Source organism: Canis aureus, chromosome 31 (assembly GCF_053574225.1).
Source record: "Canis aureus isolate CA01 chromosome 31, VMU_Caureus_v.1.0, whole genome shotgun sequence".
Lineage (NCBI taxonomy): Eukaryota > Metazoa > Chordata > Mammalia > Carnivora > Canidae > Canis > Canis aureus.
In genome coordinates, this window is record NC_135641.1 from 21,818,362 (window position 1) to 21,842,703 (window position 24,342).

Genomic DNA, 24,342 nt, shown 5'->3' on the forward strand with positions numbered 1-24,342 from the left:
CCACGCCCCCGCGCTGACGTCACCGGCCCGGTTCCCTCTCCGGGGAGCGGCGGCGGACGCGGCTCCCACCCCCTCCCCTCTCGCGGGCTCTCCCCTCCCCGGCGGCGGCCGCGGCCCGACCCTCTGCAAGGCGATGGCCCGGGCCCCGAGCGCGGGCTAGCGTGCTTGGGTGCCCGGCCATGGGCTGCATCGGCTCTCGGAGTCCGGCGGGTCAGGGTAAGAGGCGGAGGCCAGGCTCCGGTGGGGGAGTCGGGCTGCAGCTGCCCGGTGCGCGGGCCGCCGGTGGGTGGGGGCCTTGAGGAGGGGGCCGGTGTCGGGGAGAGGGAGGAGCCTGCACCGGGGAGGCGGGCCCGGCCGGAGGAGGGAGCGAGCCGAGCGGGGAGGGGGCTGAATCGACTCGGCTTCGCTCCCACGGCCTGCCTGCTTCTGGGCTTTGCGGTGTAGACCCGTAGGCTTTACGCCTGGATTCACACCGCTGAGGGGGGCAGGAGGCGCGCACAGCCTTGGGAGGGGCAAGTTGTCTACGGCCACTGGCCTTCCACGCCCACACACCCGCCGCCCCCGCGGCCCACACCTTTCCTCTCCCGTGCCCTGGGAGTGGCCCTTGCTGGGAACCTGCCTCTCCTAAGCTGTGCCCCAACCCCCTTAAGAAGGTAGCCTGCAAAGCCTGTCAGGCACCCCACTATGGAGTTTTTTGGCTAAAACTTAACTGCTTCCTTCAGAATCAGATGAGTGATGAAGGGGACTGAGGCCCCCTTTGGGGCACCTGTGAGCACATGATCACCATAATAACTGTTTTTGTTCCTTTCCCCCACTCCCAACAAAATCATCCTACCTTGTGGTGGGAAAGAGGAGCCCACAGAGAGGCCATTAGGGCTTCCTACAACTGGCGATCCCTGCTGCTTGGATCTTGGTTCCTATGGATGGTGGTGCACGTTGGGGCCTGGCCTCAGCGCTATGCATCTGAGGTCCACCAGCCTACCTAAGGGTCATGGATTTCTCCAAGCCTAAGGCCAGGCGGGGACTCACTTGTGAGGTTGAGGGCTGGGTTTGGTATGGGTCCTGGGCTTTCAGAGCAGGTGGTTAGTCATACAGGTCTTAGTGTGGTTTGTACTTAAGATTCTTTGGAGCTAAGACTCTGGCTGAGATTTGTACTTTCTTTGGGTTCCCATGAAGAATTCTGGGATTTGTAGTCCTAAATTAACCTCATGACTTTTGAAGCTGAGAAGCAGCAGACTGCTCTGATCCCTCTGGCCCTGCTAAAGCTTGGAGTTCAGGAAGTCATTCTCTCCTGTAGTCAGGGGAGGGTTTGGCTGACCTCAGGACTGGCTTTGAGAGCCCTGATTAGGTACCAGCTGGGGGCCAGGGATGGCCTGTAACCTTGTGTCTTCCTTCTGGTTGGTAGCAGTTCTGGGGACCACCAGCTGGCTGAGGCTCAGGGACAGAGACGGCTGCTCCAGCTAAAGGTCAGTTGTGATGTACATTGCCTGTTGGCACTGTCTAGGGGAAGGGCCTCAGCTCCCTGAGCTCTAGAGAGCTCTGCTGGGTCCCTTGCACTCCCACCTCCTCAAAGCCAAGAGGAAGGAGTCTTCTCCTTATGTGACTAGGCACAGGTTCCAAGTGGGGAGGGGACTGGCTCAGCATCCGGAGCCAAAATAAGAATAGAACTGGGAGCTGAGCCTGGAGCGGTTCTGGGCTTTTGGTTCTCTGCATCAACACAGCCAGCATGCCTATGATTTCTGTGCTGGGCAAAATGTTTCTGTGGCAGCGTGAAGGGCCTGGAGGACGATGGACTTGTCAGACAAGTCGCAGAGGTGAGACCAGGGAATGTAGATGTGATCTGGGAGGTGAGGGGAAGCTGAGAAGTAGGATGCTCAGGTGGCAAAAGGACAATTACTCTGGCTTAGATCTTGGGAACCAGGATGAAACAGGAACAACCAGGCCGGGGCCAGACAGGGCATCAGGAAAAAAGCCTTAGGGGACGAGGGGGTGAAAGTAAGAAAAAATAATGGATTTGTCAGAAGAGAAAAGAGCTGCATACCAGCTGATGCTGGCGAGAGGAAAGACCAAGAGAAAGAAGGCACCAAGCCTGTAAAAGATCCAAGGTGGTGGTGGGGAGAAGGATGGCGGTGGTGATGGTGGTGGTGGTGGAAGAACGTGGTGTGCTTTCCAAGATGAATGAATGGGTTGGCCGAAAAACCCAAGATTTTCAGAATTTATGAAAGTTTAGGTTTCATCCCTAGAGTTCTGATGGCAAAATACATCCAGAGGAAGGGGCCCAGTGGGCTGCCACACAGTGGCCCCAGGGGCCTGAAGGTCAGGAATGTAGGATAGGGGTCTTCAGAATTGTGGAGAGCACCAGGTGGTTGCTGATATCCTGGGAGGTGGGGGAGGGGTGAGGAGAATGATACGGCAGCGCCGGATGAAAATGGGGATTTTGACAGAAGTGGGAGCCCAGGTGAACAGCCTTTCCCCCACCCCTCAGTGGCCTCGGACCCTGCTTGGGCTGTGGAGTGGATCGAACTTCCTCGGGGCCTCTCTCTATCTTCCTTGGGATCTGCTCGGACCCTCCGAGGCTGGAGCCGGTCCTCCCGCCCTTCCTCCGTGGACAGCCAGGACTTGCCAGAGGTGCTGGGCCCCTGGTATTGGTAGGGGGAAGGGGGGCCGCATTCACATGAAGGGGATCTGTATCCCCCACCCCCGCCTCGCCAGCCTGCTTCTGGCTCCCTTTTCCTGCGAGCGGAGGCGCTATCCGGCCGGCCGGGCCCCAAGGCCGCCCCCGCGCCGGTCTGCTCGGCTCGGCGTGGAGCCAGCGGGCGGGCTTTGCTCGCGCCTTGGGCGCTGACGTCAGCGCATCCCAGGCCGTATCCCGGGAGACCCTGTTGCATGGTGATGGGTTGCCAGGGAGACACACACCTTTTCTTTGGGCCTGGGCCGCAGCTGCGCGGAGCGCCGGCACGGATGGCGGTGGCTGGGGGCAGTGAGGGGAGGGAGGGAGAGCGAGCCAGGAAACACCCAGCAGGTGCTCCTCCCCCCAGGCCTGGCCGGAAGCTAACGGCGCCACCCTGGGGCCCCTGTAAGCCAGGTACTGAGACGGGGGAGGGAGGGGGAGGGGAGCAGAGGGTGGGCCTGAGGTCAAGGGAGCGAGCAGGTGGGGCCCTTCTTGTGAAGGGTGGGAACCTGATCTGGAGAGCTAGACAGTTCCGGGGAGGGGGCACGTATCTCCGATTTCATTCATTCATTGAGGCAAACGTTTGCGAGGCTTGCCAGGGAACACTGAACCAGGTGCCAAGTGGAGGAAGGAGCCCAGGTAAATCAGAGTCAGGCCCTGCCATCCCGAGATCCCTCAGGAGAGATGCGAGGGCAATGCTGGGGTGGGGGTGGGGTGGGGTATTGAAGAGACAGAGAAAACTGTACTGAAAACATAAGAGGCGACACTTGAGTCAGGCCTTAGATGGTAGGGAGCATTTTGTCAGGCAAGGATGGCGTTCTTAGCCCAGGGGAGAGCTGGGTTCTTTTGGCTGGAGGCAGGAGGGCTGTTTGCTGACAGGGAAGGTGGAAGTGGGGTTTTCTTGGGCAGAGAAGATCAGATGGTGGATTCCAAGGCCTGGAAAGGGGCAGGCCCTCACAGAGTGGGCTCCTTCAGTGCCTGGCTGTGAAGCTAGCATTTCACTGGGCAGTGGAGGAGCCCGGAAAAGGTTTTAAATAGGGACATGTGACCAGTTGCACTCTGGAGAAAATTGTTTACATTTATACTTTGCCTCATTCATTCAGCCTATGTATTTAGAAAGGTTACTCTGTACTGGGCACTGTGCTAAATGCTGGAGTGCAGCAGTGACCAAAAGAGACCAAATTCCTCCAAGGGCTAGAGACCAGTAAGGGAGACCAATGAGAGATAGGGAAACACATGGAGTAGACCCATGATTATACACACAGGGTATGTTCATAGAGGTTGGTGACTTGCTACAGAGGGAGGATGGACACCTGGTAGGATGGCCAGGAAGACCTTTCTGAGGGAGTGTTGTTTCAGCCAAGACCTGAAAGATGAGAGCCAGCCAGCTCTAGGGAGGAGTGAGAGGAACACTTACACAACGTTCTAGTTCTAGGCTGAGAGAAGCGCCTGGAATTGTAAGAGCTTGAGGGGGCACAATGGTGCTCATCTGGACCTGGGATATTGAGGGCTCAAGGAAGGGAGGGCAGTGGCAGTGGGAACAGCAGGGAGGAGAAAAGCTTAGGGAGAGTTCATGGTAATGCTGAGGTTGGGAACTAGGCTGAATGGGCAGAGTGGTTGGGTGTTGCAGTGCAAGGAAGTCAGGAAGCAGGGCCAGATGTGGGAAAAGGGGTTGGGTTTGGTTTGGGTCATGCTGAGTTTGTGGTAGGCTGTAGAAACAGCTAGGAGATTGGGATGTCTGAAGATTGAGAGGAGGAGAGGGGCAAAGAGGAGAGAACCTGGGGGAAGTCCTTGATGCCATAGGATTCCCTATGGCATCCCTTCCTTTTTTCTTCTCAAAGGCCCCCTTCCATGGTTCTTGACTTCCCAACCGCCCACCCTCCCTCCATCCGTCCTTCCCTCCCTCCCTCTGGGAGCTGGGACGGTGGGGGTGGTAGCTACAGTTTTGTTCCTTTGGGTCAGCCTGAATCTCTGTTGCTCCTTTAGAGGACATAGCTTGCTGATCCTGACTTCTTACTCTCCCTCTTACGTATCTCAGTGGCCACTGGGACCTAAGTACTGCCCTGACATTCCCTTCCCAGCTTCCATATCCCCTTGACACTTTGGGTGGGCCATGGGCATGTAGGGGGATGCTGCTGTCAGAGGAGCACTGACCTTTTGATGCTGTCACCCAAGGTGAATGTTGGAGACACAGTCGCGATGCTGCCCAAGTCCCGGAGAGCCCTAACTATCCAGGAGATTGCTGCACTGGCCAGATCCTCCCTGCATGGTACGCAACCCCCACCACCACCACCCCGCCCTGCCATACCTCTGGCCCACTTTGTCCCTCCTTCTTCCTTTTGCACATACCCCCGGGGACTGTATCCTGTGCATTCTTGCTGGGATCTCCCTCTTCCTCCCCTTCTCAGAGGAATCTCAGCTCCCTCCTCCCATCCAAAGGCACGAGTGGACCCTAGCTACCACCACCCTGCACTGCCCTCCCTGGCCTGTGCCCTAACCAGGCTTCTTCCTTCTGCCCCACCTGCAGGTATTTCTCAGGTGGTGAAGGACCACGTGACCAAGCCCACGGCCATGGCCCAGGGCCGAGTGGCTCACCTTATTGAGTGGAAGGGCTGGAGCAAGCCAAGTGATTCACCTGCTGCCCTGGAATCAGCCTTTTCCTCCTATTCGGACCTCAGTGAGGGTGAACAAGAGGCTCGCTTTGCAGCAGGTGGGGACAGGAAAGGGTCAGCTACACGTTTGTCATTGGGATGCTCTTTCCACACGCCCATCTCTTTTCTTTCCTGTCTCCAACCTGAGCCCTCGTCGTCGTAGCTCTTCAGCTAACGAATTCTGCTGGTGAACCTTCTCTGCTAATAAATTATTTGTCCTCCCTGACAGGAGTGGCTGAGCAATTTGCCATTGCAGAAGCCAAGCTTCGGGCGTGGTCTTCAGTGGATGGTGAGGACTCCACTGATGAATCCTATGATGAGGACTTTACTGGAGGAACTGACTCAGGTAAGGGGTAGGCAATGCTAGGACCCCCAGCTGGGGTGAGACTGCCTGAGAGGCCTTGTGATTCAGAGCTCAGCCTTTGGAAGGGGAGGGTGGGAACAGACCCTGGCCACGCAGTCGCTGACAGTCTGGGGGCAAGAGGGCTCTCCATGCTCCTGGGTGAGCAGTCAGCAGCTGGAAATGGAAGAGTTCCTTTCATGTACATGCTGAGCCTTCTGTCTCTCTGGGCCATTGGGCCGTGTAGTCCAGAGACCTCACGGACACCTTCTATGCAGCTGCATCTCTGGGAGAGTCTGCTGTGCCTTGCCTTTCCCTTCCTGGGCGGCCTTTTGGCCAGCTGCAGCAGCACAGATGAGCTGCGGCAGCATAGTGCCTCACAGGGCCATGGCCCCAGGCAAACAGGAAGGCGTGCTGGGCCTGGACTGCCCACAGGGCCATGCTGGCTCAGGCTCAGCATCCTCGAATTCCATCCGAGACCTGCCTCTGGGCCTTTCTCTGGGCCAATGCTCACAGAGAGAGGGGACGCTGCGGGGCTGTGCAGCTGTGCACGGCCCTCCTTTCATCTTCCCATTCCCAGAACACATGGCTGACTTTCTCTGTAGCTTCTGGGCTCATGCCTCACAACACCCCACCCCCGATACTTCTTTGCCTTTGAAGATTGCCTCCACCAGCCCCTACCCTTCCTGCTAATTAACAGATTCTCCAAGGGCAGTACAGCAGAGCAGACTGGCAATACATTAGACTTCTGCTGTGGTCCAGAGGTGACTGATTGGGATGCCTGAGGCCAAGACAGAGCCCTGAACCACAAATGTTCTTGTTGATTGAGTTCCAGGCCTGCTTTGACTCCTGGTATAATGATAATAACTAACATTTATCCAAGGCCACTACTACCCCACGTAGAACCTTTGTGCAAATTTGAAAAAAAGCACCTCTTTCTCTGGCGGGCACAGCCCCAAGCTAGGCCATGCTGCTTGGTGAGCAGAAGGGTGGGCTGAACTCCAGTCTTCACTCACTGCCTTGGATGGGCTCCCCTTGTGTGTGAGCCACCAGCACACGGCCGTGCAGGGCATCCCCACATTTATTGCTTTCTTACTGTGTGCTGTATTCTTTTGTTCTCTCAACAACCCCATAAGTAGGTATAATAGATTCCCCAATTTACCATAAAGGAGATGGATGCACTGAGATGTTGTGACATGCCCAAAGTTACTTAGCTCCTCCCAGAGCTAGGGGTGGTGTGGGGAGAACGTGGCTTCCAGGTTGGCCAGTTGAAATGGGGCTAATAGGGCTCTCTTCTTGTCTCTCCCTCTGCAGATATGGCTGGGCAGCTGCCCCTGGGGCCCCACCTCCAGGACCTCTTCACGGGCCACCGATTCTCCAGGCCTATGCGCCAGGGCTCTGTGGAGCCTGAGAGCGACTGCTCGCAGACCGTGTCCCCAGAGACCCTGTGCTCCAGTCTGTGCAGCCTAGAGGACGGGTTGCTGGGCTCCCCAGCCCGCCTGGCCTCCCAGCTGCTGGGCGACGAGCTGCTCCTCGCCAAACTGCCCCCCAGCCGGGAAAGTGCCTTCCGTAGCCTGGGCCCATTGGAGGCCCAGGACTCGCTCTACAACTCGCCCCTCATGGAGTCCTGCCTTTCCCCCGCCGAGGAGGAGCCAGCCCCCTGCAAGGACTGTCAGCCTCTCTGTCCGCCGCCAGTGGGCAGCTGGGAACGGCAGCGGCAAGCCTCTGATGTAGCTTCTTCTGGGGTGGTGTCCTTAGACGAGGATGAGGCACAGCCGGAGGAACAGTGACCCACATCATGCCTGGTGGCGGCATGTGTCTCCCTGCTGCTGCTGGGGGCAGAGCCTCTGTGCCCAAGTGCGGGCTGGAGGCTTCCGGCAGAGCTCCAAAGCCTAGAGGGCTCCTGGGAGCACTCACTCCTCCGTTGTGTGTTTTGCATGAAAGTGTTTGGAGAGGAGGCAGGGGCCAGGCTGGGGGCGCATGTCCTGCCCCCACTCCTGGGGTTTGCCGGGGGTTGCCCGGGGCCCCTGGGGCATGGCTACAGCTGTGGCAGACAGTGATGTTCATGTTCTTAAATCAAAAACGCCACATACACATTTCCTCCTTGGATGATGTGAACCCCGAAGGGGGTGGTTGTGACTGGGCCTTGTGGGGTGGAATGGGAGGGAGCCCGGCCCCTCCTCCCCCTCCCCCATGCCTCTCTCTTCTCTGCTTCTCTCCACCTCTGAGTCCATGTGCAGTGCTTGATAGAATCACCCCTACCCCAGGGCGGGCTGGCTCTTACCCTCCTGGAGCCTAGGATTGAGCCGTCCCCCAAGGGCCCCTCGCCCAGCTGGGCTCGTGCTGTGCTTCGCCTCTCCATCATCTCTAAATCTTCTTCTTTTTCCTAAAGAAAGAGGGGTTTTGGTCTGTTCTTTCAGTCGGATATTCTCTGGGAGGCACTGGATTGATGAAATCATGTGCCCTCTACCCTTTTACTGGCCCCTTGTAGGGTGTGTGGGCAGAGTCCAAGCGGCTCACAGCCTGCCTGCCTGCCCCATTCACAGAGCTCTCAGAGTGGAGCTGGGAGAAGGAAGGGGAGGCTCTGGGTTGCTACAGAGCTGGGACTTTGATGTTCTTCCAGAAAGGGCCACAAGGGGGCCACACGGGTGGTTGGGCAGTTGTCTGCTGATGCCTGAGCCCGGCTGGGGCAGGAGCAGGAATCGTGCCAACAAGTGACAGTCATGTGGGAGTGTCTGTCCCTGGGGAGGGAAGAGTGTAGTGTCTTTCTTGGCTGAATGAAAGGCCAAAGCTACAATACCGAGGGCCTCTGCCCCAGCTAGGGTATTGATAACTAAGCAGTGGAGGCCTCTGTAGATCCTGTATTCTACACAGTGAGCTCTGGAGTTTGATGGGCTGTAGGGGGGTGTGGGTAGCTGCAGAATTTGGAGCCTTGTAGGCTTTGGCAGATAAGAGGGCCCAAGGTAAGAACAAGAGCTGATGGGCACAGGCATTCTATATATAAGTGGCTCATTAGGTGTTTATTTTGTTCTATTTAAGAATTTGTTTTATTAAATTAATATAAAAATCTTTGTAAATCTCTATATACATCTGGTCATTGGAGGAGGTTCCAGTATAAACCCATCTTAGTTCTACCCCTTTCCCCCTCAGAGGGGGCTCAGGGGTCAAGTAACTCCACCCCTATCCTGCCAGGGGGATGCTGATCTTCCTGCCCATGGAATACTTGCTGCAGGTGGGCACTGGGTCAGATTCCAGGTAGGATGAACCAGGAGGAAGAACTTAGCACCCCAGGCCTGGAAGGGGGGCTACGGCTCCAGCCTTTAGTGTAGCTGCCTCCTTTCCCAAGGCAGAAGGAATAGGAGAGCTTCAGGATGGGCCAACAGCCATGGCCACTGTCATCTCAGGCCACCCATTGAGGGGTTCATTGGCACTTGTCATCGCTGTCAGAAGGGCTCCCCTCCCGGGGGAGGCCATGATGGGAGCGGGGCCCCCAGAGTGCATGCACCTCCGTGGTTTCTGTGTCGCTGCTGCTGGTGGCACTGTCGCGGAAGCTGGCGAGGGGTGGCCGGACTTTGACGCCCTGTGCTGTGACAGAGCCCTCGATGGCCTTCCGGAGCTGGAAAGGGGAGAGGGTCAGGTGCACGGACTCCGAGCTCCTTGCTCAGACTCCACCCCCAGGTGGGCTGGACACAAGCCTACATGACTTTTTCGAAGCAGAAATGGTCTGATGGCTATTATCATCTCACCTCCTTTAGCGTGACAATCCCAATGAGTCTGCCAATACTGGTGACATAAGCATGGTCCACTCCCAGTAGTGAGAAGATGGTGTGAGTCTGCGGGGTTGGGAGAAAACACACTGGACGTCATACGCCAGGGGACAGTTCTAAATTACTGGCCAGAGGGGCCCAGGACAGGTGGAGTGGGGAACAGGAGGGGTGCCATAGATGGTGGGTGGAAGGGATGACCACTGGAGGGAAAAGAATCATGAGAATGTTTCTGCAGCCAGGCCTCAGAAACTTGGTGGTGGGAATCTTTATGTTGCTTATGTTGATGGAAAAACAGAGAAAGGATTCTTTGTCCCATGTTAGGAGGATGATGGAGGAGAGAGCAACTGTTCAAACGTGACATCTAATGATTGGCCAGGCACTGGGCTAGGTCATTCTGAAGTCAGCCATTGATTTCAGTCCTGTTGGAAGTATGATACCCATTCTATGGGAGAGGCAGCATGAGGCTCAGGGTGAAGGGACTTTGCAGCTCCAGAAGGAGCTTTTTTAACACACCACAGGAGGAGGAAGCAAAGCCCCAGTCCTGTGCAGATGTCCAATCAGTCACACAGGTACCTAGGAGGGAGGTTCCATATCCTTTAAGGGTACTGGCCCTGGACTTTGTGGCTGACACATGCTTCCCGTTTGCCTCCAGTTGTCTGGCAGTTAAAGTGTCCCTTCACCCTGGCTCTGACACTTCAGTCATGGCCTGAAGCACTGTCTTGCATACAGTTTGCCTTTTCTGGGGCCCAAGCAGCATCCCAAGTGCTGTTGAGATGTAGCTTGAAGTCCAGGGAAGTAACAGCTATCCACATCCTCCCATGTTTTTCTTGTTTTGGACTCTTGCCTCAATTTTCAAATGTAATAATCCCCAGGGCTCAGAAATTGTCAACTAGTTCCCCTTGTAGTCTAAGTAGATTTTCTTGGGCCAGATGTCTTGAAAAACACCCTACTGACACAGCAGTTCCTGGAGTTTGGGGCCTATCACTTATTGCAGTGTTGTGAGTTTGTAAGCCTCTTGGCTTAGTGTTTGAATCAAAATGGGCATTAATAACCCAGCTTTTTGAGTACCAGTTACTCAGCACTCATTATAACCATCTTAAAGCTTTAAAAATATTTTCTTAAACAGTTGCTAAATTTTTTATTAGAGGACTTCCAGAACTTTCCTAAGTCTCCAGCTAAGGCATGACAATACTTCTAAAGGCAGAAGTTCAGTTGTAGACTAAATTTTTCTGTGCTCCTTCAATACCTTTATCGTAACTGTCATGTGGTTAGCAAGTACTTCCTCATATCCAACTTGAATCCTATGTGCTACACGTTTCCTTTAATTTCCTCATCTGACTTCAGAGGGAAACAGATCTTTATTATGAGATTTCTTGTCTCAGTAATTCTGTAGCTTTGTCTCCTTATGATTTAATAATCCCTCTATCTTCTTCCAAGCATCTTATTAAATCATTCCTTGGATTTTTCTTTTTCTCCACAATCCTAATGAGAATGAGCTTCTGGCAGGCTTATATGCCTTTTGGTTTGCAAACCACTGGTCCTGGGCAGTCACCAAGTGCTGCCGATCTGCCGATCATCCTCAACATCTTGGCTGTCGGACTCCCTCACCATCCTTACCAGGACCAGGCCATAGCACCCTCACTGGTTCTGTTTTTGGTCTCCCCTCCAACTTGGCTCTGCCAAGCTTTCTCAAGAGCCCAGACTCCCCAGAATGGCCACAAGTCCCTTCCCAAGGCCATCCCAGCCGGTCCTTCCAGCCTCAGATTCAGCCAGGCACTCCAGCTTCCAGCCTCCCATAATCACTCTTTTCCTGAAGACCTCAATTTCTTACACACTTCAACCCTTCCCTGGCTACACTGCCTTCTCAAGTCACCCTGCTGTCCACCTCTCGGTGTCCTTTACATATATTGAACTCCTACTATGGCCAGCACTGTTGTAAATCTCCTGTATCAAGTCCTTCATCCAAAGAAAAACCTATGATGTAGGCACTCTGATCCGCATCCTGCAGATAAGGAAAGTGAAACATAGGCTAAGAAATTCACCAAGGCTACAAAGCTACCTAATGCACGGCAGACGGAGGATCTGGGTAGAGCCCAGCTGGCCTAGCTTTGGCACCCTAGCCTCCACTGCTTGTCTGTAGGTGGCCTCAGGATGAATGTGGCATCTAGCTGCCATGGCTGGCCAGCTCTAGTCTCCCAGGTTCCTAAATAGTTTCCAGTGGATTCCCTCTCAGCCTGAATGTTCTCCTCCTGAACTTGACTGGGCTACTACTAATTGATTCTTCAGGCCTGCAAGGACATTTTGAATTCTAATCTTTTATGTTCTTATCACTTCCAGTTCTTTGTACTTTTGTTAGCCAGTTCCTCAAAGGCTTCTTCTCTTCCTCTAATTTTTAAGTTTGTAACAAACACCTACTTTGTTCTTTTTCACTTTAATTAGACACCAGGGAGCCTGTTGGAGGGCCTGCACATCTTGGGCTTGGGAACAGTGAATTGACGGGAGAGGGACAACAACACGGCCCTCTGAAAGAATCCTGGGATTGGGGCCAGGAAATCTGGGCTCTGGGCTTCATTCTGCTGTACTGACTTGGGCAAGTGACCTCCTCACTGCCTCAGTCTCTCAGGGTATTAAAGAGGTTAAGTTCCTAGGCTTTTGGGTCAGACTGTCTTAGATTCCAGTCTGATAGTGCTGCTTACTAGCTGTGTGACCTTGGGCAACTTGCTTAACTTCTCTGAGTTTCAGTGTTATCTATACAACTGGACTATCGCAATATCTATTTTACAGTCCAGTTGTGAGGATTAAACATGTGAAGAGCTTAGCAAGTCCCTGGCGCACACCAAACACTAAAAAAAAATGGCGTTATTATCCCTATCATCATTATGGGATATGTGAGGACTAAGTAAGATGATAGAAAAACTGCAGTGGTCTTAGGGAGAAAGGCTTTAAATAAAAACTTAGTGTATTCTCAGGCCTATATATTTTTTTCTTGCAATTGCATTGTAGTTCCCTACTTTGATCTGAGGTCTTTACCCAAAGGTTTATAAGTTCCTTTATTGCCGTTTGCTGTTTTTTTTTTTTTTTTTTAATTACCTTTTGCTTTTCTGTATCTTTGTGCCCTGTTCTTTCTGGCCTAGCTCCTTCTTGTCCGAGATAGGCTGGCTCTTAGGCACAGCTTGCACCTCCAGAGCTGCAGACCTTGGGAGTGTTCCTCCACTGCTGGCAGCCCCTGTGTCTTGGAGGCTCACACGTCCAATCTGTCAACAATTTAGCTAAAACGCTTGGTTTCTACCCCAGCACCCTGCCGGGTTTGCCTGCATTCCCTGCCTTCGCATGGAAGTTTGAAAATGCCTGGATGATGCCCCTGCTCTATGCTGGAGAGTCCCCTCTGCTCTCCAGTGTCAGCCCCACCCTCCAAACTGTCTGCACTCAAGTTTTCTCCCCACTTCTGCAGGCTGGTTTGCCCTTCTACTGAGCGATTTTCCTGTGTCCCTACCAGTTTTCTTCTGGCCTACATTAAGTCAGACTTTCTGGGGTCTGACATTCCAAGCCCCCCACTGGGTGTTTCACATCTCTGTTTATCTCTTCTCTGCAGTGTCCCCACCCCTACTTGGATGTTTGTTAGCTTGTTTATTAGATTTTCTTATCCTGCCTGTTTCTCACCCATTTTTTTCAGTGTGAGTGTATCAGCCTTGTTGGGTGCTGGCAGCCTCCCGCCTGGCTCTGACCCTCGCCTGGCCTTCTGGCTTCCACCCAGCTCAAACCCTGTCTTTGTTGCTGTTTTGGTCCAGAGTTCCCCGGGGGCAAGGCTGAGCAGAGGAAAAATGAGGCCTGGCTCCATGGTAGGCAGGAAGAGGCTAAGGGGCCCTGGCTCCTGGCTTCCCATCCTTTGAGGTGATGTGTCTGAAAAACATCTCAGCAAAGAGCCCACCCTCTGCTGTTCTGTTCCCCTACCACACACACACTGGCCTGAGCCCAAGCTGTGGGAAGACCTAGATCCCCACCCTGTGCTCCTGAGAGCCCAGGCCAGCCCCTGGCCATTGACCCTACCTTGTGCAAAGAGGTCCGCTCCACCAGCTGGAACGGGGCAGGGTCAATCTTGCAGTCACTGAAGTTGACAGGTTCGTCTAGCTGTTGTTCCTCCCACTCCTGAATCTGAGAGGATGAGACTGAGAGGATTAGAGGGATGGGGCCAGGGATCCCTGGGTGGCGCAGCGGTTTGGCGCCTGCCTTTGGCCCAGGGCGTGATCCTGGAGACCCGGGATCGAATCCCACATCAGGCTCCCGGTGCATGGAGCCTGCTTCTCCCTCTGCCTGTGTCTCTGCCTCTGTCTCTCTCTCTCTCTGTGATGACTATCATAAATAAAAAAAAAAAAAAAAAAAAAAAGAGGGATGGGGCCAATAGCTTCTCTTACCTCCCTGAAAACTGGCCTGCCCCCTTTCACCCCACGGTCCCTCCCATGGGGACAGCAGCCAAGATGATGACTGAACACTGCCAGGAAAAATGAGGGGCCAGAGTCCAGTCACACCTTACCTCCTCAGAAGTCATCTCGCCTTCCAGGTCTGAGTCACTCTAGAAGAGAAGGAGGGAGGTTGGCAGCTAGTGGCTGAAGAGAGGTCGAGGTGGGTGTATCTGCTCCCCAGCGTGGGGAGGGTTATGCTGCTAGCCCCCAGCCCTACCCGGCTAGGGATCCTAAACTGCAGGAAGAGAGGGAGCACTTACCGCCAGGGAGATTCGGACCCGCTTCAGCTTGCGCTTCTCACAGGATTCTGACTTCTCCAACTTGTTTAGAGCCAGAGAAAAGAGGAGTTGATGTTACAGGGAGGGCGGTGAGGGTAAGCAGTGGGGCTGAGAGGAAGGGCATGCAGCAGGGACAGAGCTGACATCTAGGAGGGCAGAGGGCAGGGAGAATGGAGGCAGGCTTTGCAGGGTAAATGGAGAGGTGGTCTCAGCATCAGGGAGACAGAGAGCTGGAAAGAAGGAGACGGATTTCAACTACTCACCTCTGAAGCAGCCTCGGGGGGTGGACTGCCACAGAAGAGGCTCCTGAGGGCAATGCCTGCCTGCTCCATGCTGCCTGCGGTCCCAAACACAAGGCAGAAAGCGGGGGGCATGTCATCTTCGAGGGAGGGGACCAGCGGGTGAGGAGGGCAAGAGGAGAGGTGTCCTGGTGTAACCCCTCGCCCCTCTGGGCAGCCTTTTACCTGGGATACGCTCAAGCAAAATCTCAGGGGCCGTGTTCTAGCTCTGTTAGTGGGGGACAGGCTCACCTGTGGGACTCTCCCCAAATTTCATGGCATTGCTGGGCCCCCTCTTGAGAGCAGGCTTCAGGGGCTTGTGAGTCTCTTCCCGGGCTGCAGGGAAACCGGGGTCCTCTGTGTTCACCTGCATGGGCGGGAAGGGGCCGGTGAGGCTAGAGCCCCAGATCACCTCTGTGTTGCCCTCCCAATTAGTCTACATGACATTCAGGAAGTGTGTGTGATTGTGGGGTTTTCCTCCTCACTTGGAAGCGGACGGAGGTCTCAGGGCTAGGGGGACTCTCCTGATCAGATGGTGGAGAGGTCTGGGCAGCTCGACGCTCTTGCATGTACTGCCTTCGGCGGGCTGGGCTCAGCTGGGCCCCCAGCAACGCCACCACCTGCGAGCGCTCAATGGAGCCCAGGAGGATCATGGACTCTGGATAGAGCAGGTGGGAGGACTCAGGATCTGGGGATGAGGTCCTCCTACCCACCCCCACTGGCCTTCTTTCACACCCAGAGTGTGGCCTTGGACATAGGCCACACACCAGAGGGAACTCCTGGCTGGCAAATGCTGGCCTGCTCCCTCTAGAACCAAGGACACTGGTTCTGAGCTTCCTGCTCCCTCCCCCTTCCTGAGAAGCAACCCTGAGAGATGCCCCTAGCGCTGGGATCCCCTCCTGGTCTCACCAGGGGACTCTACAAGGGCCAACATGCGGCCCTTGGTTCTGTGCAGTGCCAACCGAAGGTCCCGGAAGGTGCAGCTGAGGGCCACATGGGGAACATCCCGCACCATGATGTCCTCCACTCGCATCCGGTACTGCCTGAAGGCAGAGAGAGGAAGCATTTGGCTTGTGGTCAGGATGGGGAGGGTAGCCCAGAGCACCACCATGCCAGGGCCATAAGGAAGGCCCCAGAGGTCATGGGGACCAGGGCTAAGAGCCAAGGAGTATTTCTGCTTTCAGTCTGATCAGGTGTGGGTGGGGCAGCTCTGACTAGGAGGGAGCAAGGTGGATGGTCGTAGAGCTTCACTGTCTGAGGACCTTGCTGGAGGTGGGTCTGAGAGGGGTCTTTCTGACCCTCACCCACACCCCCCTTGTCGCCCAGCCCTCCATACTGGTGGCGGCCCCAGCCCAGCTCAGGCAGATAGGGCAGTTTCTTGATCCGGATGATGCTGTCATAGAGTGAGGGCTGTAGGCTCTGGGCAACGGCGTTGGCCAGGATGACGGCGATCATGACGGGTAGGATGTGGGCAATCTGGCCCGTGAGCTCGAACACGATCACGGCTGTGGACACTGTGTGTGTCACTGCTCCTGCCAGTGCAGCTGCCCCTGGAGATAGCCACCCTCAGTCTCCTCAGGCTGCCCAAGTCTCACATGACCCTCCCCACCCAGAGATGGTCCTCTAGGGACCCTCAGGTTCACCCAGTGTAGACAGAGCGAGGGACTGGCTTCTGCAGCTGAGGGAAGGCTGGTTCCTGCCAGCAGGGGGCACCAGAACCTCAGATACGGTGGCGGCTCAAGGGGACCTGGAGCACTCACCCACCACTGCATAGCCCCCAGGAACGATCCGGTAAGTGCTGCTGTCAGTGTGAATCCCGTCTGGGAACCAGGCAGCCATACTTTCGCCCACCAGACGCCCAAATGCTGCTCCTTCAGGGATGGGGGGTGGGAAGAGAAACAGGTAGTGGAGGGGGAGGGCAGGGGCACTAGGAAGAGAGAGGGTCAGAAGGTGGGGGAGGGGCCAGTGGGTCACTCAGTACAGGGGACAGGCAGGGGGTAGGGGTTGAGGCTGGACCAAAACCCGCTCCCAGGCAGAGAGGGGCTGGCCAGCGGGTGGGGAGGGTGCAGGCTTGGAGAGGAGGTGGCTGTGGACTCACCGATAACAAAGACCGGCATGAAGGCCCCGCAGGGCACCGGGATGGTGGTGGCCAGTGCAGACATCCAGAACTGCAGGCAGGAGGCGGTTCAAACAGGCAGAGGCACCCCCAACCCTCAGGCAGTCCCCAGCTCCACCTGGAGGAGCCTAACTTGCTTCTCATCAGCCACAAACTCCCAGCTCTCCCAGAATTCCCCAGAGGTGAAGGAAGGGTGAGGACTCCAGAACTAGATGGCTTAGCTTCAAATCTCACTCTGTCATCTAGCTCTGGGCCAATTATATAACCTCTCTGTGCCTGGACTTCCCATCTTTAGGACGGGGCTACCGGCAGTACCTTTCTCGTAGCACTGCTGTGAGACTTAAAAGGAATGACTCTGTGGAAAGTGCTTAGGACAGTGTCTGGCACCTAGTAAGCCCAGGTCAGCATCCGCTATATGTACAAGGAAGGAGCCCTACCTTCATGAGAATGAAGATGACCAAGGTGAGGAAGACGTTGGCACGTGGTGGGCTCCAGGCCTGTGAGGTTCCTGGTGGCTCTAGCTCCTCCATCAGGCCCTGGCGGACCCATGTCCGGTTGTCAAACAGCGTGACCAGAGTTTCTTTCTGTGAGAGCTATAGGTGAACAGGTGTGCCTCAGCCCGGGGAACAGCCAGGATGAAGGGAAGGGGCCCACAGGAGAACAGAGGCCGTTGGCTTTAGAAGCGATGTACCCCAAGGGAAAGCACAAGTGTCCGTTCTGCCTGGGTTTACCTGTCCGGCCATGAACTGTCCAAAGCCAGGGGGGAAAGTCAGAGTGGAGATGAGCAGGGTCACCAGAGCCGGGAAGAGCAGGCGTCTAGGGATGTAGGTTTCACAGCATCAAACATGGGTGGTGTACCTACTACAGACTGGTGATAGGCTGGGTGCCCTCACATACCTCAGGGCTGAGATCACAGTAGAGTCTCAGCTCTTACATAAAAGCACCCAGTTGGGAGAGAAGATCCCCTTTGCTGTTCATGACATGATGGCCTCAAGGATGGTGGCCATCTGGGGTTATTATAAACCCAAATGCCTTTCTGTTGGCTCGAGACTCCCTATGTAGGTAGCAGAAAGTCCAAACCCTCCACCCCCAGCCCTCTCTTGGACACCTCCTAGCTGTGACTCCTCCCCATGCTCCCAGAAGCCCCAGCTGAAGGGCGCATTGTGTGAGTGTGGAAAAGCTTTTGCCTCTGTGTTTCTCTGTGGTGACTTAGAGTGAAGGTTGGTGTTGGGGAAAAGCTGGGGTCACTCGTGAAGTTGACCAAAGGTGCCACAGGGAGCAGGTTCAGTGGGCTGCCCTTTCTCTGAAGGACGTCAGTCCCAACAGAAGTCACATCCCAGGCCTCCCCACTCCTAACCCTCAAGGTCACAAATGAGAGAGCTATGCTCTAGAGAGAAAAAAAAAATCTCACCCATCTCCGTGCTTCAACAGGAGGAAAACTAACACTCTCTAGGGAGTGCTGCCATCTGGCCAGGCCCAGAGCCTAAGGAAGGCTTAGTCTTCTTTTATAATATATATGTTTTTAAATTTTATTTTTAAGTAATTTCTACACCCAATATAAGCCTCAAATTCATAACCCTCAGATCAAAAGTTGTGTGCTCTTCTGACTGAACTAGGCAGGTGCCCCGTGGAAGTCTTACTGTTTAATCTAAACTGCCTTGACTAAAAATTTAGAAGTGCCAATTTTTGGGGGCACCTGGGTGGCTCAGTGGTTGAGTGTGTGCCTTTGGCTCGGTGTGTGATCCCAGGGTCCTGGGATTGAGTCCCTCATCGGGCTCCCCGCAGGGAACCTGCTTCTCCCTCTGCCTGTATCTCTGCCTCTCTCTGTCTCTCATGAATAATTAAAATCTTAAAAAAAAAAAAACCCACCCAAAGTGCCAATTTTGAGATAATCCATATAAAACCCTAAATGTTCAATTATCCTGGGAAACACCACTGGCTGATTTTCTCAATGAAGCACCGTCTTTAACTGGCACTTTTAACTACTAGTTGCCATCTCACCTGTCATTGGCCCTCCCGCCCCACTGTGACCCTTGCACAACCCAAAGGGGACTAGAGAGGAGCCCAGGTCCAACTCACTTCTTCATAAGGAAGCGGTTGATGGTTTTCTGCTTCCGCATCACCTGGACAATCTTCCTGTTCAAGTAGACAAAGAGCGCTCCCCCAAAGCCACTGGCAATACTGGAGAGGGAAGAAGGATTGAGGTAAAAGGGGTTTTTCCCTTCCTTACCTCCTCCTCTCTGATGCACCCCGGCTCCCTGAGCTCCTCACCCAATGACAGCAAAGGCTGGCAGCTCCTGGAGGTCGAAGGGGAAGTCAAGCCGGAATCGGGTTTTGAAGAGAGCAGTAATGGTCTCTGAAAGGAAAGAAGAGTAGCAGAGGGAGACCGACATTGTGTTTGGGCCCCCACCTGAGCCATCTCAGGGGCTCTCCTCATTCCCCAGGTCCCCCCACCCCATACCACCCCAACCTTCATCACGGTTCCAGACTGCCAAGACCCGGAAGATGAAGGCACTGAAGGTGGCAGCAAAGAAGCCCCGCCAGTAGTTCCGCACGGCGAAGAAGGTGGAGGTGACCTCGATGCTGAATAGGACGCCTGGGTGGGGGTGAGGCAGAGTGCCACTTGAGGCCTGGGCCCGGCCTAAGGACTCAGGGCCAGATGAGAGAGGCACAGGAGGGGTTTCCAAGGGCAGAGCTGGGGGGCTCCACTGACTGCCTACCTCCAATAGGTGCCGCAAAGCAGCAGCCTACTCCCACGGCACAGGCAGCGGCCAGCATCTCTGTGTTCCGGGATTCATTCTGGCAAGAGTGGTAGTGGTGGTTGGAGACGGGCATCAGCACAGCCTTGGCAGCCCACCCCTCCCCTCTACCCCACCCCGGGCTCCCCTTTACCTCATAGATGCCCCCAAAGAGGGAGAGAAACTTGCTGAGCAGAGCAGCACACATGCTGGCGATATGCACAAAAGGGCCCTGGGGGGTGGGGACAGGTTGTAAGTGGGTAAGGGACACACCCTGACCTTGGTCTGTGTTCTTCCTCCACTGGGAGGGACTCCTTTATGCCCCAACCCGAGGTTACCTCTTTGCCAAGGGGCATCCCACTGCCGAGGGCACAGGTCAGCCCGATGACCTTAGCTACAAAGGTCTTCAGGGTGAGGTATTCCTTCAGCACTACTCCCCGCAAGATGGTCTTCATCTCAGGGATGCCGGACCCTGGAGAAGTTATAATTCCAGGAGAATCATCTGCTGTGCCCATTTCAAGGGGTCCCATCTCTACCCTCCCCTTCTCTTTTATTGTACCGACAGCCTGAGGAGCCAGGATCTGTGTGAATCCAGCTGAGAAGGTGATGAGGACGATGGGGTAGGTGACCCAGGCCAGGTACTGGAGAAAGACGCTGGTGTTCAAGCCCCGGGACATCCACTGTTGGGCTGTGGGGAGAAGACGAGCTGCTAGGCCCGAGTGCACACACCCAGTCCCCACCTAGCCACTGGGGCATACTGATATGACAAGCTGTCCTAGGGAATACCAATCGCAGAGAACTGGGCAGGAGAGGTTGAGGGGGGCCCTGGAGGGCATTCTTTGGGACAAAAATCACACTAGGTAAGGGGGCGGCAGGAAGATTGTGGCCTGTGGGCGTGGCGGTGATTATGCCTGAGGAGGGGGCAGTCAGGCTGGCTGGGGAACACGGTCAGTGACCAAGTAGCCAAGATACTTGGACAAGCGTGGCATGGAGGGAACAGGTTGGTTCCTCCCAGCCTTCCCCTTGCCAGTCCTTGTCCTTACCCTGTAGACAGGCAGCGATGGCATAGTCCATGGCCCAGCTAACCAGAGCCATGAGGAGCCCCAGCAAGACCAGGAAGATCCAGTCTTCACCAACCCTGGACACTAGGAACTTATGGCAGCGTACGGAACAGACTGTGAGCAGGGAAGGGAAGAATGGGCAGGCTAGCACCAAAGTGCTCCTACCTCTGCGCACCCCCTCCCCCCAAAACCTCCAACTTCCCAGTGGGCAGCTCTATGGCCCCTGTCAACGCAGCACAGCACAGCCAGGTCTCCTGCCCCAACCCAGGTCTCACTGCGGCATCGGGCACAACGGCTTTGTCCATATTCCAGGAGCTCCGGGGGAGCCCGAGAAGAAGGTGGACCCCTCCAGGTCTCAGGCCCTCCCAGGCGAATCCGAGCAGCTTCCTCTTTGGCGAAGGCCCCAAGGTCCTGAGTATAGCGGCCATACATCTGAGCAATAGAGATGATGGGGGCATTAGTAGATGTGGGCGGAGTGGGGGCCACTGCACTAACTCCCCTTCTCCCAGCCTCCACATTCTATGCCTCCTCTTGAATCCACAGTCCCCACTTGGGCTTGGGGTGTGGAAACAATGCACACTGCAGACTCTGGGGGCTGTCCTGGCCGGAGGGGACAGGGACAGCTGAGGTACAGGGCACAGTGCTGAGGGTAGCAGAATAATCAGTCCTCTTCTCCCAGGCCTGCCGGGGAGCATGGAGGAGGAGTGGGAGGGAAGGCCCCAGAGGAGGAAAAGATGGAAAAACCTAGGCAGTCCGAAAGTGGGAGGAGGGAAGGTCAGAGAATAAGGATGTTCAAGGACAGAAGGGTAACAATGAGGGCCTCAGGGAACTGGGGGTAGCTGAGTCGGCCTAGGCGGGGCCTCAATCCTTATCACGTTCCTGCTGGGCCTCTAGCCTGTGACCAACTCAGCTGCACCCTTCCCACCCACCCTAATCCCCTTGTCCCTATTCTCCAGTGCCTGCCCCCGCCCCACCAGCCTGCCAGCCCAGCTGGGAGTGGTCAAGTCTCTGGGTGGGTGGAGAGCGCTTGGTGGCCTCAGCCCCACTCTGCAGCTGCCCCAAGCCCAGTGGTGGGTTGGGGGCCGGCAGAGGCTGATGGCCAGGCTGTGACTTGTTGGGGTGAGAGTCGGGAGAGTCGCTGCCGAGACCTGCCAAGCTGGGCGTGTGTTGGGGGGTGGGGAGGAGTAGATTCCGGCTGCCACCCGCAGAGCTTCGGGACACAAAGGGCTCCTGTTGGGGCTGGGGTTGGTGTGGGGGGGGGCAGTAGGGAGGGAAAGATAGAGACAGAGAGAGAGAGAGAGAGAGAGAGCGAGAGAGGGAGCCAGAGAGAGGAGAAAGGGCGAAAAGTGAGGCCAGAGGAAGGGGCAGAGAAGAGAAAGGAGGAGAGGAGAGGGCAAGAAGGAAGGAGGAAAAGAGAGAAAGAAAGTAGAATACAAAGAGGTGGACACGGTGCAGGAGGGGGAGGTGAGTGTGCGGGAGAAAGACAAAGGGATTAGAAGGAGAAGGGGGAGAGGCTGGAGCAGAGCGTGTTCAAGAGAGAGCGTGACCCTGAGGATCCGTTCCAGAGATAGAGACCAGGCGAAGGAGGTGGAGATGTGGCTGGTGCAACAGATACACACCATTTCAGAGGTCAGGTGCCTGGCTTCTTTGACTAAAGCCCCATTCCCAGCCAGTGCCGATTGATAGACACCTCCCCCCTACCCAAAGACTTGTCCCCCACTTCTTGCCCCACCCCCACCTTTACCACCTGTCTCTCATCCTTTCATCCTGTCCCTCTCTTATAATGGGGCACCTCCCAGCCACAGCCCCAGCCCAGGACCCCTCCTCTTGGAGATGTTCCCTCCCTGCCTCCTTCCTGGACAAATTCCAACCCAAGCTGGTAAAGAGGAGCCACAGGGCCCATTCCCTCTCCTAGAGTTTGGGTCCTCTGCCCAGTGACACAAGAAGGGGCAAAATGTTTCTCGAACACTAAGTTACAGTGGTGGCCATGAGTCAGCTCAAAACCCCAGGACCCCTGCTTCTAGTGAGGTCAAGGGACACCCCTGAGATGGGTGGGGGCTGGATACCCAGAGTTAGCATGGACAAAGGTCCCAATTTCCACACCCATTCCTTGCCTGACACATCCTCCAGAAAGCTCCTGTATCCTAGGGTGGCAGGCCGCCTTTCCCCCCCCAGAGAATCCCTAAGGGTCCCTGCCAAGGCGGGGTTGCCAGCTCCCCAGGGGTCAGGGCTGGGGGTTAATTTGGGTCTGAACGTCTTTTCACACACTCTTGTTTCTACCTACAGCGTAGTGCCACGCACTTAGTGGGGGCAGAGGGAATGTCTAGGGTGGTGGAGATGGGAGGGAAGAGAGAAGTTCAAGGGTGCGAGTGGTGCTGGGGAGGGGTGGTGGGGTGCTAAGACCTCAACCCAGGTGCGAAAGGGGAGGAGCAAAGAAGATGTGTTTCTGTGGGGGTGGTGAAGGGAAGGACACCTGGGATAAGCACCTGACGTCCTCGTTCCGTAGGCCCCCGCCCCAGCTGGATGCAGCTTTCCACCCTTTAGCCCTCCAGCCTCTCAGGCCCCCGAGCCTCGGTTTCCCCAGCTCAGAAGGCCGGGGCGGGCTGAGGGCAGGCCCCCGGCGCCGCGCCTCCAAGGCAACCCGGAGCAGCGGTCCCGGAGCGTCGTGCGGACTCGCCCGGGCTTACCAGGGTCTGCTCGTACTGCAGCGCCCGCGGCTCCATCCCTTCCGCCGCCGCCGCCGCGGCCCCAGCGGCCGCCATCTCCGCCTACAGCCCTCCGGCCTCCCGCAGCGACTCGGGCTCGGGCTCCGACTGTCCCCGGCCCGCTGAGCCGCGCCGGCACCCGTCCCGTCCCTGCCGCCCGGGCGGCCGAGTGCAGAGTGCGGCGGGCCCCGGCGGGCGCTGCTGGCTCAGCCTCCCGCTCGCGTTCCCTCCTCGGCGGGCGGGCCGGGGGCGGTGCCCTCCGTGCCGCTCCGCCCGCCCGCCCATCCGCAGGGGCCGGCCCAGCCGGGCGGGGGTCTGCGTTGGAGCGGCCTCCTGCGCACCCGGGAGGCGGCAGGGGGCGCTTGGAACGTGCTAGGCTGCGCCCCCTCGGCGCAGAGGCCCGGGACGGAGGGGGGCGCCGGGGGCGGAGGGGGCGGGCCCGCTGGCACGTGGATGGGCCGGGCCCGGCCGGTGGCGCCCAGTGCCGGGGCGGGAGGGGCTGGGGCCCGGGGCGGCAAAGCCGTCTAAATCACACCCTTTGGGCTCAATCTCTCAGGAGTGACGCCTTCTCTTGCTTCTGGGGGTGGGGGTGGGGGGGCGGGCAGCGGCTCAGACGGGCCTCGCAAGGCCCCTCTCTGCTCCGTCGAGGGTGAGAAGCAAAGCTGGAGGGACTCGGAGGGGGACGCTAGGCCCAGAAGGCGGGGGTGAGGACGTGATGCTCGGAACTGAGACCCTCCGTGTCTCTCATCCTCTTCCCTCCTCCTCTTCTCCAGGGTTCCTCTTCTAGGAAGTCACACCTGGAGCAACCTGGCCTGCGGGGTGTACGGGGTGGAGACAGGGAGGAAAGGTGAAGGGGTGAGGCCCGAGGGGAGAGATGTCTAGGTGCTGGCGAGGAGGCTCCTGGAAGGCGGGCGTGGGGGTACAGAGGTCGTTTTTCCCTGGCGGGGCCCAAGGAGAAACTCGAGTAGCTGCTGACGTCTCGCCGCCACCTGGGGATCTGTGTTCTCTCTCAGGGTCTGGAGAAGGATGGAGCAGAGGGTGGCGTGAGCACAGGGTGGATGGACAATGTAGGAGAGAGCGTGTTAGGGGAGAGGCGGGTGCCCAGGACACGGGCAGTGTGCGGGAGGACGCAGTACCAGGATGGAGGGGCCCGCGGGAGGCAGAGGCGGTGCCCAGGAAGGGGCAGTGTGAGAGGAGCGGCACCCGAGAGGAGGGGGGGGCTCGTATCCGTGGGAGCGGACGGTGCCAGCCTGAAGGGGCACGTAGATCAGCGTCCA

The 24,342-nt window shown here is 56.5% G+C and overlaps 2 protein-coding genes across 10 annotated transcripts; one reads left to right on the top strand and one right to left on the bottom strand.

Moving 5' to 3' along the window:
- Positions 1–22: 22 nt before the first annotated feature.
- On the top strand, positions 23–8,743 carry FAM131A (family with sequence similarity 131 member A). 8 transcript variants are annotated; one of them, XM_077879902.1, is made up of 7 exons: positions 26–216; positions 1,406–1,466; positions 2,486–2,628; positions 4,847–4,940; positions 5,199–5,381; positions 5,552–5,668; positions 6,977–8,743. In XM_077879902.1, exons 4-7 carry the CDS (start codon positions 4,871–4,873, stop codon positions 7,450–7,452), a joined length of 846 nt encoding a protein of 281 aa, XP_077736028.1. In that variant the 5' UTR covers positions 26–216; positions 1,406–1,466; positions 2,486–2,628; positions 4,847–4,870; the 3' UTR covers positions 7,453–8,743. The 8 variants fall into 8 exon arrangements, with proteins under 8 accessions (XP_077736027.1, XP_077736030.1, XP_077736032.1 ...); XM_077879903.1 differs by having other exon boundaries at positions 1,409–1,466; XM_077879901.1 differs by lacking the exon at positions 1,406–1,466 and having other exon boundaries at positions 23–216.
- On the bottom strand, positions 8,655–23,217 carry CLCN2 (chloride voltage-gated channel 2). Of its 2 annotated transcripts, XM_077879899.1 has the most exons (24): positions 23,048–23,212; positions 20,636–20,792; positions 20,343–20,474; positions 19,859–19,987; positions 19,638–19,771; positions 19,454–19,531; positions 19,282–19,360; positions 19,032–19,157; positions 18,833–18,917; positions 18,641–18,742; positions 17,293–17,377; positions 16,999–17,154; positions 16,544–16,613; positions 16,206–16,316; positions 15,782–15,995; positions 15,355–15,488; positions 14,931–15,103; positions 14,698–14,812; positions 14,431–14,504; positions 14,150–14,209; positions 13,961–13,999; positions 13,477–13,581; positions 9,409–9,495; positions 8,655–9,278 (listed from the first exon to the last, which is right to left on the bottom strand). In XM_077879899.1, the coding sequence occupies exons 1-24, from the start codon at positions 23,120–23,122 to the stop codon at positions 9,084–9,086; spliced, it is 2,715 nt and encodes a 904-aa protein (XP_077736025.1). In that variant the 5' UTR covers positions 23,123–23,212; the 3' UTR covers positions 8,655–9,083. The 2 variants fall into 2 exon arrangements, 1 of the variants encoding a protein (XP_077736025.1); XR_013369399.1 differs by lacking the exon at positions 8,655–9,278 and having other exon boundaries at positions 13,477–13,595; positions 23,048–23,217.
- Positions 23,218–24,342: the final 1,125 nt, after the last annotated feature.